Genomic DNA, 19,219 nt, shown 5'->3' on the forward strand with positions numbered 1-19,219 from the left:
AACAACTGGCATATTTTTTAACGTAATCCACCTTAAAATATTTCCTAATTTTTTGTACAGTCTGAAGGAATTTCTGCCACAGTCCTATCTAAAAGTAAAAGGCATCGAGAAGAAGATTTTCGCCGAGCACAAAAAGCACGTTGGTCTCAATGAACTCGACGCTAAAGTCCTGTACACGAAAACAGCGAGATCCTTGAGCACATACGGTGTTACGTTCTTTTTAGTAAAAGAGAAAATGAAAGGCAAGAACAAGCTAGTGCCTCGTTTATTAGGCGTCACGAAAGATTCAGTCTTGCGGCTCGATGAAAAAACGAAAGAAATTTTAAAGACCTGGCCATTGACTACCGTCCGACGTTGGGGAGCCTCTCCAAACACATTCACACTCGACTTCGGTGATTACTCCGATCAGTACTATAGCGTGCAGACCACAGAAGCCGAGCAGATCCTCCAGCTAATCTCTGGTTACATCGACATCATTCTGAAGAAACAAAAGGCTAAGGATCACTTTGGCATCGAAGGAGACGAGGGCTCGACCATGGTCGAAGACAGTGTATCGCCTTTAAAGTAAGTATAGTGTTCGCTTGACGTGTTAATTTGTTAATTGGAGCGGTGACGACGAGTACAGTAGGGCAATTATCAATGCTGGGAGGTCGGGCTTGAACTTGTCAGTCTCGTATTGTTTATTAAGGGGACTGCGTTGTTCCATTGTGGGGCTATTGTTTTTCTCTTGTTGGAAATAATTGGGACATGGAGGAGTTCTTAAAGCAAAGGCAGAGGAGTTACATGAGGGCTAAAGAGAGACATGGGTCCTCGAAGTTAATGAATGACTTTTTTGCAATGATGTGAAATATGTAGAATAGCCTATAAATCGAGATTTTCCGAAAATTTATACTCTCTATCATTTTCTCAATACTTAATCTTTTATATGTTCTATTTCTTCCATAGAGCAACTATCATGCAACACGAAACGAGTAACGTAGGCAAGGGAAACGTGGAAGCCGTGTCGGTAGCCATACCAGCAGTCATGAGAGTTGGAGGAGATGGTAAGTAATTCTGAATACTTTAATATTCTCGTGTGTCTCAAAATCAGTGTCTTGTTTCTTAGATTACTCTCTCAGTTCTCTTTTCACAACCTTTGAAAAAATAGTCAGACAAATTATCCTCTAATCTAAAGTAACATACTGTAGCAAACTTGAACAGAAAATAAGACACTGTATTTTGGCATCGTCACAGAGTCTCAGAAGCGAAAGAAGCTAAAGAAGCCAAAGAGATCCTTGCACGGCTGTATTTTCGAGCGTCGTCCTTCATTTTATTCCGTTTGTACATACGACATGTTCGATTTTTCTTTTTCTTTCATTTTTTTTTGTACATGTAAATGTCGTTTCTAGCCTCGAGAGCTTTTCTTCTAAATGTTTCGCTTCGCATCGCGGAGCGTGGGTATCTAGCTTCAGTGTCGCGATCAATGAGTATCTAAGCTTCTTGTTGAGCGAACTCGGTGTCGTGCAATCGATCGATGAACGATCGATCTTTGTAAATACCACTCGGATAGTTGCATGATACGGTTTGTAGGGGCTCGACCATATGGGACCGGGCACATGGCCAGTGCTCAGTACACGACTGTCAGCGGCCAGGTGAACATCGCTCATGCTCCACCGATGGTAAGGTCAATAAGAAACACTGAGGGCTCTTGCTCACGTTGAATCTCAGTGTTTTGCCACGTGTCTCTCTCTCTCGAATTTAAATTAATTGCATATGAAAAGACACTCATCATTCGCGTTAGCAAGAGCTGTTCAGTCGCTCCGTTTGCCAGTAGCTTAGATTTAGCATTAATAACAGATCGCAGCGAATACCGACGATATTTTTAAGTTTTGGAAATTAATAATGTAAAGATTTCGTTATACGTTGAAACGATCTCGCAGACGACTAATAGACGGTTTAAATTTATTTTCATGCTAGGCGCCTTCTATTGCGGACACAGAGTAGGTACACGACGATAAAACTTTCAGTTACATATAATTGGTTGTTAAAAAGAGCTTCAGATTACGTTATTTCGATTTTCAGTTCGATTTGATTCTGTTCTTCTGAATAAAATGCAGAAATCACTGAACTTTTATGTACTGTATTCTTTGCATTAGTGTTTAATAAAAATGTAAGTTTGCAGTTTATTATAGAAATTTCTAAGTAAGTCAGTGAAGTCTGTATTATCAATATTTGTTTGTGTAGTCTTGTTTCAATATGCACTTTTAATTATTTTGACACGCTGGTTATTGAAGAAATAACAAAAAGTCTTGTATAAGTAAATTGTGTGACTCACCATATGGTACAGTGGCAATCGTGAATCTGCATAAATATCTTGTGAGCTCCAACTTGCAAATTCCGATTTTTTTATCAGAAAACTGTTTAACACTCTGACCATAAAATATCAAATTGCTTTTCACCTAAAATTGAAAAGTTCTAAAAACTTAAAATGTAAAGGAAAAAGGATGCGGTGGCTACTGTACGTCTACACCAAGAAATTGTGCAAAGTAGCTAGAGTATCAACAATTAACCCTCGTTGAAACCAGGTGCAACAAACCAAGGTAACATCCGTCCTGTCCGAACCACAACGTGCCTTACTGTCAACTATCACTGCTGGTCACGAGGTGATCCACATCGCGGAGACTGAGCTCTCCTACAAAGCTCAGCTTCCTGAACTGGGAACAGACCCAGCATCGTTGAAATGGATCGAGCAAACCATAGACACGCACAAGCAAAACGTGGGCTCGCAAATCGCAGCGATGAACGCTGCCACGGCGCAGGTCGTCACTCTGACCTCTGGCCCAGCCGACGATGTGGATCACACAGCGGTGGGAGCAGCGATCACCACGATCGCTACCAATCTACCAGAGATGACGAAGGGTGTCAGGATGATAGCTGCCCTGATGGATGACGATTCTTCGGGTGACAGACTCCTGGACGCCGCGAGGAAGCTATGTTCGGCCTTCTCCGACCTTCTGAAGGCTACGGAGCCTGAGACCAAAGAGGTGAGGTTCTTAAGTTATTATCAGACTACTTGGACATTTCTTACCATTTGTAATTTACCTGGAGAAGACAAATTTACGATGACATTCTCAACATTCTCTGTAATTGTATTAGGAACGATAGTGAAAGTGATATCTTTTTGTACAGCCTTTCTACGTAGCGCCTCCTACCTACGAAAAATACGTAAGCACAATATCAAAAGGCTTCATAGTTTTCAGACATTTGCTATTGTTATAGTACTTTTGTTAGAGTTTTGTTATAAGTGATGTGCGTATAGTCAACTGGTGGCTTCTTAAAGATACTTTCCTGTTCTGTGATTCAGTTCTTTGAATTGCAATAGTGTAGCTTCTTTTTCCTTTTTAGAAGAGGAAACCTTGTTACATTGAGAGAACACTTTCTGTTAATATGTTAAAATATAATTTACGAGATTTTTTCTCTTTGACACTGTTGAAGCTCATTGTCAACATTTTCTGAAGTTTTGTACTATACTACTATTTGATGTTAGATAGAATTCTTTTTATTTCAGTTTTGTTAAATAATTTTCTTACCCATGGATCTATTATACCATAACTCATTTCTCTTTTTTAAACTTTCCAGCCGAGACAGAATCTCCTAAATGCAGCATCCCGCGTGGGTGAGGCCTCACACCAAGTCCTGACAACGATTGGAGAAGAGAATGACTCGAACCGAGAGCTCCAAGACATGTTGCTCGCCCTGGCAAAAGCTGTCGCCAACTCCACCGCCGCTTTGGTGTTGAAGGCAAAGAACATCGCAGCTGTTTGTGAAGACTCTGCCACTCAGAACCGCGTCATATCAGCTGCCACACAATGTGCCCTCGCAACATCACAATTAGTCGCCTGTGCAAAGGTAGTAGCACCAACCTTACATTCTCCAGCTTGTCAGACCCAGCTGATGAACGCAGTTCGCGAAGTGACGAGGGCAGTGGAAGGCTTGGTAGAGGTATGCAACGAAACCTGCAGCGATGGAAATCTTCTGAAAGAACTGAGCGCAGCTGCGGCTGAAGTTAGCAGAACACTGAACGATCTGTTGAATCACATCAGAACAGCTACGAGAGGAGAAAGAGCCAAAGAATCGATTCAGGAAGGAGCAGTGGAGACGATACTGGTGGCCACTGATAAATTATTCGCTAGTACAGGCGACGCTGGCGAGATGGTGCGTCAAGCAAGAGTAGTTGGTCAAGCAACAGCGCAGTTAATTCAGAGCATAAAGGGTGAGGCAGAAAGACAAACAGATTCCGAGCAGCAGCAGCGCTTATTAGCTGCGGCGAAGATGCTGGCTGACGCTACGGCCAAAATGGTAGAAGCTGCGAGACAATGCGCCAGCAGTCCTCATGACGCAAAGATGCAAGATCAGTTGCGTCAAGCTGCCGAAGAGCTAAGAGCAGCAACCACTGCGGCTGCTACTCCTGCTTTGCGAAGAAAATTAATCAGCAGATTGGAAGCTTGCGCGAAGCAGGCCGCCTCCACAGCCACGCAGTGCATAGCTGCCGCATCAGGGGCAGCGCACCACAACACAAATCCTTCTAGTCAAGAGGAATTATCCGCGGAGTGTCACACAATGTCACAGCAGATACCAAGTCTCGTGGCTGGAGTCAAGGGAACACAAGCGCAACCTGATAATCCTACAGCACAATTAAACCTGATCAACGCGTCCGAGCAGTTCTTACAGCCTGGCACATCTGTCGTGAAAGCTGCCAGAGCAGTTCTACCGACAGTCACTGACCAGGCTTCCGCTTTGCAGTTAAACAATACTGCTCAACAATTGGGTTCTTCTCTGAGCGACTTAAGGTCAGCAGTAACGCGTGCTAGAGAAGCTTGTGGTGGTTTAGAATTAGACGCTGCTGAGGAATTGATTAACAGCCTGAAGGATGAATTAGGTGAATTCTATAGAGCGGTGGAGGCAGCTTCTTTAAGACCCTTGCCCGATGAGACGACTGAGTCCACTGCTCTTCGACTGGGTGCTACTTCAAAGAATGTTGGATTCGCGATGGCTCAGCTTTTGTCTGCTGCGAAACAAGGAAATGAGAATTACACTGGAAGCGCGGCAAGAGAAACGGCGACTGCGCTCAAAGATCTAACTTACGCTGTTCGCGGAGTGGCTGCTACGTCCAATCAACCCGAGACGCAGAAGAAGGTGCTGATGACTGCGGATGATGTGATCTTGAAGTCTTTGCGTCTTGTTAAGGAGGCCAGGCGCGCTTTGAAGAATCCAGATAATCCAGACAACGAAGTCAATTTGGCTGCAGTTGCTAAAGACGTATCGAATTCCCTGAATAAGTGTGTGTCTTGTTTACCTGGTCAACGAGATGTCGACGAAGCAATCAAGAATATCGAAGACATGACTCAGGTTTTGAGTATGAACGAGTTCCCGCAAACGAATAAGAGTTATGGGTAAGTACATCCTTTTATACCTTCGATAAGTGGTTTTATCAAGTAGTACACCGATAACTTGTTACTATTTTGGTTCTTGTGTTTCACATAGTTATCAGTCATTGACATACATTTGAATAGTTAAAAGTAAACCTGAAGAGTTAATCTTGATAATTCTAGGCATCTAAGGTTACCTTGTTTCGTTGATATTCACTTCACTATAAAAAATTTAATTTTAATTCCGAGATTATACAATCGATATAATCACATATTAGAATTTTTAATTTCTTTTTTGCAGGCAATTACAAAGCGATCTTAACAACGCAGCCGCAAACTTGAATGATGCTTCATCGAACGTTGTTTCATCAATACGTTCTCCCGTGCAACTAGCAAGCTCTTCAAAACAATTCACAAACGCTTTCGGAGACTTGTTAGGAGTCGGAATGGAAATGGCTGGTCAAACAACAGTGGAAACTCGAAGCCAAATGGTCGTCTCCCTAAAGAACGTCAGCATGACATCTAGTAAGCTTCTAGTAACAGCTAAATCGGTGGCAGCCGACCCAAGCGCGCCAAACGCGAAGAATCAATTGTCAGCTGCTGCACGAGCCGTGACCGATTCTATCAATTACCTCGTTGACGTCTGCACTTCCGCTGCACCTGGCCAAAACGAATGCGACAACGCCATCAGAAACATCCAATCAATGCGTTCGCTTCTCGACAATCCCAGCGAGCCGATTTCAGACGCTTCGTACTACGAATGTCTAGAAACTGTGATGGAAAAGAGTAAGAGTCTGGGCGATGGAATGACAGGCATAGCGAATCATGCAAAGAAGTCCGAGCATGAACAATTCTCAGTCGCAGTTCGGGGAGTCTCTTCTTCGATCTGTGGTTTGATCGAAGCAGCTGCTCAAGCTGCGTACTTGGCAGGAGTGAGCGATCCGACCTCTGTTGCTGGAAAGCCAGGCCTAGTAGATCAGGCCCAATTCTTAAGAGCTGCACAAGCCATTCACACCGGTTGCCAGACTCTAGGAAATCCCACGAGCAGTGAACAACAAGTTCTCTCAGCGACCACTATGATCGCGAAGTACACAAGTGCTCTCTGCAATGCTTGTCGTGAAGCTTCGAATAAGACCAGTAACCCAGTTGCTAAACGACACTTCGTGCACTCAGCCAAGGATGTTGCTAATTCTACATCCGCCTTGGTGAAGGAAATCAAGGCCCTCGATTCGAATTATTCAGAGGCGAACAGAGACAAGTGTGCAGAGGCCACGAAGCCACTTCTTGAAGCTGTCGATAATCTCTGTACATTTGCTGGGTCTCCAGAATTCGCTAGCCAGCCAGCAAAAATATCTGTTGCCGCTAGAGCTGCTCAGGAACCAATCACTAGTGCTGGGAAAGCCATCATCGACGGCTCTTGTGCCATGGTGCGAGCCGCTAAGAGTCTAGCTGTCAGTCCAAAAGATCCTCCGACTTGGCAGCTGCTGGCTAATCACAGTAAGAGCGTCAGTGATTCGATCAAATCTTTGGTCGCTTCTATTCGCGACAAGGCGCCTGGGCAGAAGGAATGCGACGCTGCTATTGAGAAACTGTCCGCTAGGATTCGAGAACTGGATGCTGCTTCTCTCAGTGCTGTTTCACAGGCTCTGGTTCCGCGACGAGAGAACACGATGCAAGGATTCACTGATCAGATGGAAAGCAGCGCTAGCGAGCTGCGGGAGAAACTAGAACCTGTCCGAATAGCTGCTAAGTACGAAGCTGAGAATATTGGTCACGCTGTCAATCAGGTAGCTCTCTACTGCGAACCCCTTGTTTCCGGGGGTATTGGTGCTGCTTCGAATATGGTGCATTCAAAACAACAGATGATGCTACTGGACCAGACGAAGACTGTCGCAGAATCTGCTTTGCAACTCGTCTGTGTAACGAAGGAATCAGGTGGTAATCCAAAGGCTATCAACTTGCACACAGAAGTAGATGAGACTGTAGAATCTATGAAGGATGCTCTGCAAGAATTACAAAATACACTGGAGACCATTTCAACTTCTAATGGTATTGTTACTGGATTGATTGATACTATTTCTCGGGCGATGGTGAGATTGGAAGACCACAGGATGTCCACGATCGATACAGTTGACTCTTATGTCGACTACCAAACGAGAATGGTGGAAGCTGCCAAGGAGATAGCACGACTGGCGCAAGAAATGGTAAGAGATCAAGAAATACTCTTCTTAAATGAATTTTTACGATATCATTTAAGTAATCTCTATTTTTTTCTAATTCCAGTCAACCAAGTCCAGTACCGACGTTGGCAGATTAGGCCCCCTCGCAGTAGACATTTCCCACAAGTACACACAGTTAGCTCGTGACACTTCTGGCGCCTCTGCAGCAGCATCCAACGCAGACGTGTCTTCCAGACTTCGCACAGGTGTCCAGGAGCTTGGCAGAGCCTGCGTAGATATCGTTCGTGCTGCAGGAATATGCCAGATGTCTCCAGGCGATGCTTACGCGCAGAGAGAAGTTGCAGAGCATAGCAAAACCGTCACAGAGAAAGTGTCTCAGGTACTAGCTGCTCTCCAAGCTGGTTCTAGAGGTACCCAAGCTTGTATCAACGCAGCCAGCACTGTGTCAGGCATCATTGGTGACCTGGACACTACCATAATGTTCGCCACGGCTGGAACATTGCATGCAGAGAACGAGGGCGACACTTTTGCAGATCACAGGGAGAATATCTTGAAAACAGCTAAGGCTCTTGTGGAGGACACTAAAACATTGGTAGCAGGAGCTGCCTCTTCACAAGAGCAGTTGGCTGTTGCTGCACAGAACGCTGTATCGACGATCGTTCAGCTAGCTGAGGTTGTTAAATATGGAGCAGCCAGTTTGGGAAGCCAGAACCCTGAGGCGCAGGTGATGTTAATCAATGCAGTGAAGGATGTTGCCTCTGCCCTCGGCGATCTCATTCACGCCACCAAAGCAGCCAGTGGGAAGCCCATTAACGACCCTAGCATGGCACACTTGAAGGACTCTGCCAAGGTAATTGACTTCTTTAATATTTTTTTCTGGTCGCTTTATTCGTGTTCACGTCGATGTTGCGGATGGGCGAGGAGTCTCCCGTTGGCTTAGTATTTACTGACACTGAGACGCTTGAGTGGAAGAGGCCTTTAACGGAATGGCAACGTCGAGATATCAGGAAGTAGAGCTTTCTTAAGGATACACATGTGTGACTAAACGTAACTTATGGTTTTGATTTCCCAATCTAATTAAGAAGGGGTCTGTGTCTAGTCTTTGTTGACCCTTCTTTTGAAGTTTCAACCAAGGTTTCACAATTGAAGTTTCGATAGAAGAAACTAGAAGTAAAGCATAGGTTGGGAAGTGCTTCACTAAATACTATTAACCGCAGAAGAAATGACATTAACTCGCAAAAAAGGGACAAACAACGCAAGAAGCGTAGGATCCCCAGCGTTGTGAATCTAACTCTCACTCTGATCTCATTAAATCCGACCTTCACTTAACTACGAACCAATTCCCAGTTACTTTTTGGGTGGACTTTAATCGATTAGATTTTTACTTCGCTTCTAACAGATTTCGTTGATATTCCACTAAAAAAATACCGAAGAAAAAAAAGAACAGAAAGAGAGAATGTACAGAAAAGTGTCGTTCATACACATACAATTATTATCACCATATACGCATCGTAATTCGCCACGACCAAATGGAAGCACGTGTTCACGCAATTAAAGTCCACCTTTTGCACTCTCCTACGTTCGGTTTTCTCCATCTTTTCTTTCGTGTGTGTGACATACTCGGTCTGTGTTACCTGTTGATGGAAAGTATGTAGAGGCTGTGCGAGGCAGAACCGATGTTTGCTTCACCCGGTAAAGAGAATCTCACTCGGCTTTGTTTTGCTTGTTGATGATGATATGATGGTGATGATGAGATTTACGCGATTACGTAGTGAAAAAAAAACATTTGTCACGAACGGTGGACTTTAATGTGAGTCTCATTGACGATTTTGGTCTGGGCGATTCGGATAGGTGTTAGAACAGCAGCTACACCAGCAGCTGATGCCTCTAAGTGACGTCGGCGGCTCGGAGTCCGAATGGTTCGTGTCCGATCAAGAGGAGGAGCTGATACGTCTGCTCTCAGCCTCCGAGAGCGAACAACCGTCTCAGCGAACTTCCGATTTGCTGTTGCTCATGTAGCCGAAGCCCCGATTTTTTGTTCAGTCGCGTTCTTTGTTGTCGCTGCCGATGCTTCCCGCTGAATTCCGATCGAACGAAATGATTAGACACTGGAGCATTGATTTAGTGTAATTCGGGAGGACTTGGTGACGAATTTGTGTGCAAATTTGCATTTTACAGTCCCCTTGAGTCCAGTTTCAAGTACCCAGTTAACTACCGTCGATGCATTTATATTCGAGACTGTTCTTTGTACTTAAATGTTAGAATGCATTTAAAGGGATTAATGCAATATGCTTCTGCTACATCATTAGACTATTTTTTACAATGCACAGAAACAATTGTATCTCGGTGTCACTCTAGTAATATCAACTCTGCCTGTACTTTACTTTGTACTATACCTCATCTTTCCTTTTATTTTTCTTTTTGTAATGACGAAATAAATCATCGAATTTTTACACTGTACTTTTCGAACCAACTCATTAATCAGCCGTGGCAGGAATTTAGAATAAAAAAAGAACGACTTTAGGTACGTACATTCCAATTGCAAGCGAGTGTGCATTAACCATTAATAGCAATGTGCTTAATGCTTCAACTAATTACGGTTTAAATTAATTGTACACACTTTACTGTAGTAGAACGCACAAAGTCTAAATTCAAAGTACCTGAGTGGGTTCAGTCTCATAATTCTTCATATGATCTATTTTTTACTTTGGGAAAGAACACTTCTATGAATTTTATATAATGATACATAATTTAACTGTTTGGTGTTTGCTCTGGATCCTAATAAACGCTATAATTCTAAAATTATGATAATAATAATAACTCTTCAGAATCGACACTCTTCTGCTACAGAATCTTGTCACTAAAAGTTATCACAAAAAATACATCAGACATGATTGTACGTGATACGTAACAAGAACACTAACCCCGTAACAAACGTTACATCTCGTTTAAGCGGCATTATTCTAAGAGTCACGTAATCCACCGTGCTGCAACTCGACATGCATAATGTTCAAGCAAATGCAGTCTCAGTTACGTGATTTTTAGTTTGCCAGTCTGCCCTCGATGAGTACACGGAGAACAGTACCCAGATTATCGGTAGATTAACGTAGTAATACTAAGTAATCCCAGGAGAACGTTAATCCTAACAATTCTTCGTTTCTTCGTCTTCAGGTGATGGTGACCAATGTGACGTCCTTGCTGAAGACTGTGAAAGCTGTGGAAGATGAGCACACGCGTGGTACCAGGGCACTGGAGTCAACCATCGAAGCCATAGCACAAGAAATCCGTGCTCTGAACACCCCAGAGACCCAGAAAAGCAACGTGACTCCAGAAGACCTTGTTCGTTGCACGAAGAGTATCACCATGTCGACTGCGAAGGCAGTGGCAGCAGGAAACAGTTGCAAACAAGACGATATAATTGCAGCCGCAAATATGGGACGAAAAGCTATTAGCGACATGCTGACTATATGTAAAGGAGCTGCCTACAACTGCGCGGAGACAGCAGAGCTTAGAGACAGGACTCTTCAGGCTGGTCATGATGTGGCAATTAACTATAGAGAACTGCTGCAATCGATTCTTCAGATAGCCTCTAGGTCTGGAGATGCAAAGCACACTCTGCCACAGATTTCTCGAAAAATTGCTCAGAGTGTGACGGAATTGGTAGCTGTGGCTGAATTGCTGAAGGGTAATGACTGGGTAGACCCTGATGATCCAACAGTTATTGCTGAGAATGAATTGCTGGGAGCTGCTGCCAGTATTGACGCCGCTGCTAAGAAGCTTGCAAGTTTGAGGCCAAGAAGAAGCATACAGGTGAATATTTTTTAATGTGATCTTTTTTAGTATTTTGTATGCATGGGTTAAGTGACTTTTAAAGGAGGAATTGGAGAACTTAATCTGGCTTCTGTAAGATATGTTTGATATTCTTGGTTGTTTGTTTAATAATCGACCAGGAATCAAACATATTATTATGGCGGTCAGGAAAATCGACGGAGGTTCATCGATGGTAAGACTTGTAAAAAAATTAGTATAAATTTAATTTATACTAACATTCTATGTCTCCTTTAATTTTTAATTTTTCCTGTTATAGGAGGCTAACGAAGATATGAACTTCGACGAAATGATCCTAGAGGCAGCCAAATCCATCGCAGCCGCCACATCAGCCCTTATAAAAGCAGCGAGCGCTGCTCAAAGGGAGCTGATAGCCACAGGAAAAGTTTCTCGAACACCTATAAGCAGCTCTGACGATGGCCAGTGGTCCGAGGGATTAATTTCTGCTGCAAGAATGGTCGCAGCCGCAACGCATAGTCTCGTAGAATCGGCGAATGCTTTAGTCCAGGGTGTCAGCTCCGAGGAAAAACTAATCTCCAGCGCGAAACAGGTCGCCAGCAGTACAGCGCAGTTGCTGGTAGCTTGCAAAGTGAAAGCTGACCCAGACAGCGACAGTACAAAACGCTTGCAAGCAGCTGGAAACGCAGTGAAACGTGCTACTGATAACTTGGTGAGAGCTGCACAACAGGCTATCCAGCAAGAAGAAGATCGGTCTCTGATCTTGAACCGTAGAATGGTCGGTGGAATAGCTCAGGAGATAAACGCGAGATCAGAGGTATTGCGCATCGAGCGAGAATTGGAGGAAGCCAGGGGTAGACTCACTGCCATTCGACAGGCAAAGTACAAGAACCGCCCAGACCTTACTGACACCGACAACGAAGGTGAACAGAGTGGTTACGAAAGCTACACTACAAAATACGAAACCAAAGCTTATGATTCCCAGTCCCATTTGAATCACAGTGCCGATCAGTTGCACTCTACTGTGTACAGTATGAATCAGCTTGCTGCTGATAGACAGAACTTAGTCAGCCCAGAGAAAGTCCACTCTACCCAGAGTACTTTAGAGAGGAAGATGAAGGACAGTCAATATCGATCTGCTATGGAAAGTCAGTATGGATCGGTGGAGAAGAAGTACAGTGATACTCAACATGATAGAAGGTACACCTGTGAAAGTCCGTACTCTGTTGGCATGGAAAGAAAGATCGACAGTTCGCCTGGGCAGTTCAGTTCGATTGAAAGGAAGATCAACCAGGAAAGTTACGGTACTATGGAAAAGAAGCATATGAATGGACCATATCCACCTGTCCACACGATGAATTATTCTCCAGTGTCCCCCACGCGCAAAGTCTTCCAGGAACAGCAGCAGCACTCTTACGAAAAATATTCTCAAGATCAGTACGGCAGTGACGATCGATCTTACGAGCAGAAGTCTTACTCTCCCAGTCAGGACCACAAATATTACAGTGATTCTATAGACAGATTCTCAGGCCACAGTCCTATGAGCACCTTCCGATCGGACAAGCACTCGGAGACGCAGCGTTATGGAAGCATTCCGCAGAATCAGACCTTCAGAAATGTTGAGACGAAGGTTATACCTGGTGGCAGAGTGGAAACGATCACGACAAAGGTGTACACCTCTACTCCTGGCAAGACAACCAGCAGCTCCAACTTTGAGTCCACAGAGGAGACCAAAGAGTACGCGACCTCTGGCAACGAGCTGTCCACGTTCAAGGCTGTTGACAATGACACCCACGAGGAACGTACAACGAAACAGTCGACGATGCACAAGGTTACTGAGAAGAAGACTGTCACTATGACAATGTCGAGCCGACAGGAATCGAACACGAAGACCTTCCGATTTGAGGATAAGTAACTGGGTGGAAGGAAAGAATCGAAGTATCTTGAAGATGCTCTGAAACAGCAAGTGTTCCTTAGGATGGAACTACTTAGAGACTGCTAGCATTGAAATTGCTTTTCGGTATGCCGACGAGCCGATGGCGTTGCTCGTGGGTTTCCCTGTAATATTGTGTGCAAGGGGAAGCTTCCCTGATGGAAATAAGTTGTGTGTATCTTGATGTGACGAGCTGCGGTAGCCCGGCGATATCGATTGACGAACGAATAATTCATTTATATTGGACAAGGAAACATTTGAAACGTGAAGAATGAAATTTCGCAGGACTTACGTGTTGGTAGAGTAGGTAGAGTTCAATATTCTAAATAATTTCAACTTTGGCTATCAATTTTGACTGGGAATATACACATGTAGCGATGATCGTGAAGTACAATAGTTTAAGAGGAACTTACATTTGACAATCAGTATCACCATTACACCAATCCATCCAAGTAATGCAGTCTAAGAATCTCTACGTATTTTTTAGTAAGAATTGACAGCCAAATCGTAGCTTTTTCTATTCTACTGATATAGGATAAATCAGATTTCTGAATATTTTTTTTGTCGAAATTTAGACTTGTTCATGAGAGAAGATAATTTCAAAATTCAGACTGTTCGCGCAAATATGGCCTTTATATTAATGATAAGACGAACAATCTGTATTTTGGGGAGTGTTAATCTTATAGAAGTTTCAAGAATCTCAACAAAACTCACAACATTTTCTGTCAGACAATCTATATTAGAAATTAAGAAAAGGGGAGCTAGTGAAACTACAATTCTCCTGGCATATTCATAAATCTGGCCTTCATGTGACACAGAAATCTATTGATTGAAGCTATGTTGGTGATTTCTGAAACTCGGAACTTATACAAACATTCAGGAAAAATGTGATATCTTGGTCATGCAAGCACAAAGAGTCAAGTCAATCAGTACGATACTGAATTAGGTTAATTATAAAACAATACTCCTCGAAAGTAAATCGAGATTCGTCCCTAGCATCCTTGAATGCAATTTTGGCGCCTTCATATGATAGTCTTCACGATGAAATGAAGAAGTGTCCTTAGATAGAAATAATACGTGCTTTCGAAGTTAGCCTTTTTAAGAATACTGGTGGGCAGTAATCGTCCCCTTTTGACCAGGAATTCAAAAGCTATGCACTAATGTTTATTTAATATAAATGAAATTGATCCTTTTAGTAAGCTGATTTCTTAAATGAAAATATGAATGAACATGTGTCTATTATTCTGGACATTTTAATATCGTTTGCTATTCCATTTTTCTCTTTTGAGAGACTTTTTACAATATATTTAAGAGGGTTTTATTAACAATTTCTTCGATAAGTTAGATGAAGAATTGCTGTAATTTCTACTGCAATCTCGAAATTTTACAATTTTGTCAATGAATTCCCGATTTGTATAGGGTATTCCAGAATATATATATATACAACTTGAAATAGCACAATGAGTGGATCGTCGACTTTTAGATGATACTGTTTTGAGATATCCTATGAAGATCCACAAGTAAGGATCTCTGAAGTCTTTATTATAAACGCGATCGATGAACCGTCGAACACCGCAGGAAAGCTACGTCTGATGTTTAATTTAGCTCTGATTTATCTTAATTTTAAGTTTAAGGCCACGGATTAACAAGAGAAGCAACATATCATTTAATTTTATTAACTTTCCGAGACCGTGCGGCGTTGGCCCTCGGTGTCTTCACTTCCCTTCCCCTCTTTGTAACATTTCTGTTTCTCCCTGGGATTAACATTAATGTTTAAGCGCGTCTTTGTTCGTTCTGAATGCTGTTCGCTTGCTTGAACCTGATTCTCTTCCTTCAATTTTCCTGTATATTGTTTTATTGCTATCGCATGACTTTTTATTTACCCATTTCATAGCGGTGGCTCGTTTGCGATCATGTTTCTGTTACTATGCACACTGCTATGAGAACTTTCTTTCGGATAGGGCAAGAAAAGAAACAGTTTGGGAAAGTGGAAGATGTGATAAAAGTTGAGGATATAGAGAAAGATTTGTTGCCTGAGTCAACAGCTTGTTGCTGTCTCTCATAGCACTGTACATAGCGACAGTTTCATCAACGAAGTAGTCGTCAACTGTTTTGAGTCAGAGCTGTCCAACTGACGGAAGTGAGGGAACTCGATGGAAGAAATAATGTAGTGAGTGAGAAGTTGAGATTGATGGAAATACAGAAAAAAGAATAATGAGGTTCTTGTATAAATATGGTGTTATAAGAATGTTGGAGAATTTATTTTTGCTACTTCATGACGTATGAGCTTTTTCGTAAATTTCCTGGAGAATCGGTTTATTAGAAGGCATTCAAAACAGGGACAAGTTTTATAGTAATTTTACCAAACGTTTTAAAGGAATTGAAATAATTAAGAAGGAAGCTTTTTGAGAGAGAATTTCAGCTTTTGGATTTTAGGTTTAGGATAAGGTCGTAATTTATGACAATTATTTACAAAAAGTTAATTTCGTTTTTCAGAAAGTGCTAATAGAAACGAGCTTATAGTGTAGAATAAAAATCGAGTTTAGTTTTGTTGAGATAAGTACAGTCTCATTTGTAAATATGGGTATACATTATTTGACTAAAATTAATCTACAATAATGTGCATTGGGATAACATAGAATGGAAAGACTTTGTAGGCCAGTGGTTGGACAGACCTGTTCCAAGTGATCAATTAGTGCAATTATCGTTAGTCTTTCGAAGGTAGATGAGGAATTGTAAATAGACTAGTAGATTATTCCTATTTAAGACGTCTTCGTGAAAGCACGAAGATTTTGAACAAAAAAAGAATGGGAAAAACGAAAAGTGCCTAAATGTGTAATGAGCTGCCGCTTTTTTACGTGCTCTTAGCGAACGTAGGAGTTTTTGAATATTACCAAAAATCACATGCTTTACTAATGTTCGGTAGTACAAGAATGGAAGCAAGAAAAAGAGAAAAAAGTAAAAAAAATAAGAATCTCCTTTTATACAGAAGTACGAAAGCGCAGAATTTTGATCGTCAAAATTCTTCCAAAGGGATTCGTATATATATATGTATACATTATTGCATTTAGTATAATAATATATATATATATTCTCTTTTTTTGAGAACGATCGCCAATCGTATTTTTATTTTATATACGTATATATACTATATAATTGCGTGCCATGATATATAAAAGAAATATATATACAAGTAACAGAAATAACGAATTATACAAGGCGATTGTGTCGTTAATGTATTGGGAAAGAAGCAACGAGATGGTTTTTACAGTTTCAATATTGCAACATTGTTTCGATCATATACAAAAATTTATACATAGAATATTTTTAATCGTTATTCTTAGTACAATCAATTAAGTCTTAAAACGTCTATTACCGTGGAATGTTACAAGTTGTAATATTATAATATATTATTATTGCTTTATTATTATTATTATTATTATTATTATTACGTACATTATGATGGTCGTTATAACGAATGTTATTTTATCATTATATTACAGCGAAAGCTCGCAAATATACATTATTAGCCCTATTACTTTCAGGTAATAAAGAATTTCTAACACTTTGTTGTCGTGTTATTGACAAGGTGCGTTTTGAGAAGACTGAGATCTATCATTAAGCGATAGCCTCTACAGAGGGTTCAAGGAAAGGCTTAAAATATCGAGATTTGATATCTCTAAATTGAGGGATTGTTTTGCCAGCATCTAAGTACTCAAAACAATATTTCAAATTGATATTTTTATAAAGATTTATAAATATCTTAATAATTCCTTTCCTTTTACCGTCTCTGTAGACCAGGCAATTAATCTCGTAAGTTTATTAATTACGAGTCGAGATATTTGATTTAGTCTGTATTATATTAAACACGATGAACATATACTCTTATCGTTCACACTTTCACAATATCTAGGTCAGGTTCATGTCTCATGAGTCAAAATAATCAGATCCTATCTTATATATTTATCCTATAATTTAAGTTACTTGTACCATTTTTAAGTCGATTTTGAATTCATCTAAAAGCTCAATCTTTGACATTTTTTACTTATCCTATATCCATAGAAAAATTCTTAACTTGCAATAATTGAGCATTTAATATTTATTGTGCTTCTCAGTCAATGCTTTTGCAATAAACCTGGGCAAAGCAAATGCGGCACGATGAACTTTTTCATCGTAATATTTCATCTTCATTTGCTCAAGTTCATTATCGCTGAACACTTTTTTTGGTTCTTTGAAGTCCGTCTCCTAAAACGACATTGGAATTGTAAGAATGCATTTAACATGATTAAAAATCTATTTAGAAATGCTGAAATGAACTAAGTGAATAATGTATACTCACAATATTTAGACTACCAAGAACGAAACCAATTTGTCCTGTAGGGTATGTTGGCACAGCAACGGTCCCATAAGCTGCAACCGGAAACACGGATCTAACATGTTGCAGAGTTTGAGTTACATGATCGAGATTCGCCCATGCAGTTCCTGCTTGGCTGCAAACGATTCCGCCAGGTTTCAGTGCAGCCTTCATTAAACTGAAGTATGATTCTTGGTAGAGAGACAGTGCTGGGCCTATATTAAAGTAGAATATTCTTTAATTCACTTTATCAGTAAAAAATATAATAAACAAACTGCAGGTTCGAATATTTTTAAGTAAAAAAAAAATACTCACCAATAGGGTCACTACTGTCTGTGATAATAACGTCGAATTCACCTGTGTGCTGCTTCAGAAATTCAAAGCCATCACCCACGTTAAGGGTGACTTTGGGGTGGTCAAGTCCCGCACTCATTAGGGGCAAGTACTTCCTGGACACTTCCAGTACTTTAGGGTCGATTTCAACTTGCACAATCCTTTCTACTTGGGGGTGTTTGGCGACCTCGCGAGCTACACCCCCATCTCCACCTCCGACTATTAAAACCTATTGAGTGTTATAATAAACTTTAAAGATCGAGAAATATTATAAAAATAACGAAGAATGCAAAACCTTACAGTTTTTGGATTTGGGTGACTGCATAGTGGTAGAAAAGCTATCCCTTCTTGGTAGGCAAATTCGTCTCTCTCTGTGCACTGTATGATACCGTCTAAAATCAGCGCCCTTCCATGTGATCTCCTGTAAATATGTGATTAAAGTAATCCTCTACAAATTAAGAAAAAAAAATATGTAAGAAAAAAATAGTATAGTAGAATTTTTTATAATCAAAAGTAGTTTACAACAGAAAAGAAGAACTACATGTAAGTACAGAATTAAATGATTCAGACAGAGTAACGTGATAAAATTCTAAAGTCAAATTATGCAACACTTGTATCAGTGATGTCGCTAAAAATAGAAATTATAATAGTGTTTATTTAGTAAGAAGAAGATTAAACGCTGGGATGCAATCACATGGCAGTATATGTATAGTGTGTAGTAATCTATAGCGATCACTGACAATAGTCAGAGAAGACGAGCCTGTTCATCAGTACATCATCGATCCCTCCCATCAAATCTTATGTTTATTGAACTTCAACAGGTCCCTCACATTGCATCCTGAACTCCCATTGATAACTTGTTATTCTCTCCGACATCGTTCAACAGTGAAACTTATTCAATCATTAGGACGAAATACGTGCAGTCGATATTTACGTTTCAAGCACCATCACGTCTTGATACTGCGATCGTTCCCTATGGAGCACCTTAACTACTTGGAGGGACAACGCAAATCCTGGCCACAGGTCATCGATTTCGCTGAACCAACCTGATTTCATCGCGTCCATGTCGTCCTGCGGCGGCCAGCCTCTCCTTCGATATTCGACTGTAAAGCAGAGACTGTGTCGGTCGGGTTAATCGCTGAGGAGAGGAAAACAAAACCAAAGGCCTTGTTACGCCGGCCAAACATGTTTCCCTACGACGCGCGTCCTTCGCCTTCCGCGACAG

At 41.3% G+C, this 19,219-nt stretch overlaps 2 protein-coding genes across 6 annotated transcripts in view; one reads left to right on the forward strand and one right to left on the reverse strand.

Annotated features, from left to right (window-relative positions):
• The window catches only part of Rhea (Talin_middle and talin-RS domain-containing protein rhea), a 43,039-nt gene extending 27,517 nt beyond the window's left edge, over positions 1–15,522 (forward strand). For 2 of the 5 annotated variants that reach the window (XM_076386267.1, XM_076386269.1), the window contains 10 exons: positions 61–564; positions 946–1,043; positions 1,570–1,658; positions 2,565–3,023; positions 3,169–3,204; positions 3,619–5,432; positions 5,710–7,612; positions 7,692–8,438; positions 10,760–11,398; positions 11,676–15,522. In XM_076386267.1, coding sequence (XP_076242382.1) covers positions 61–564; positions 946–1,043; positions 1,570–1,658; positions 2,565–3,023; positions 3,169–3,204; positions 3,619–5,432; positions 5,710–7,612; positions 7,692–8,438; positions 10,760–11,398; positions 11,676–13,289 — 7,903 coding nt within the window. In that variant the 3' untranslated portion in view covers positions 13,290–15,522. Of the gene's footprint in view, positions 1–60; positions 565–945; positions 1,044–1,569; positions 1,659–2,564; positions 3,024–3,168; positions 3,205–3,618; positions 5,433–5,709; positions 7,613–7,691; positions 8,439–9,439; positions 9,946–10,759; positions 11,399–11,675 lie in introns of those variants that run through there. The other 3 variants (XM_076386268.1, XM_076386270.1, XM_076386271.1) reach the window with 2 other exon arrangements.
• A 1,292-nt stretch (positions 15,523–16,814) lies between these two features.
• Positions 16,815–19,072, reverse strand: Spds (Spermidine Synthase). The gene is made up of 5 exons (XM_076386272.1): positions 18,929–19,072; positions 18,295–18,415; positions 17,977–18,223; positions 17,647–17,876; positions 16,815–17,552 (listed from the first exon to the last, which is right to left on the reverse strand). Exons 1-5 carry the CDS (start codon positions 19,057–19,059, stop codon positions 17,400–17,402), a joined length of 882 nt encoding a protein of 293 aa, XP_076242387.1. The 5' UTR covers positions 19,060–19,072; the 3' UTR covers positions 16,815–17,399.
• Between the last annotated feature and the right edge of the window lie 147 nt (positions 19,073–19,219).

This window comes from Calliopsis andreniformis, chromosome 9, assembly GCF_051401765.1.
Source record: "Calliopsis andreniformis isolate RMS-2024a chromosome 9, iyCalAndr_principal, whole genome shotgun sequence".
In the NCBI taxonomy this organism is placed as follows: domain Eukaryota; kingdom Metazoa; phylum Arthropoda; class Insecta; order Hymenoptera; family Andrenidae; genus Calliopsis; species Calliopsis andreniformis.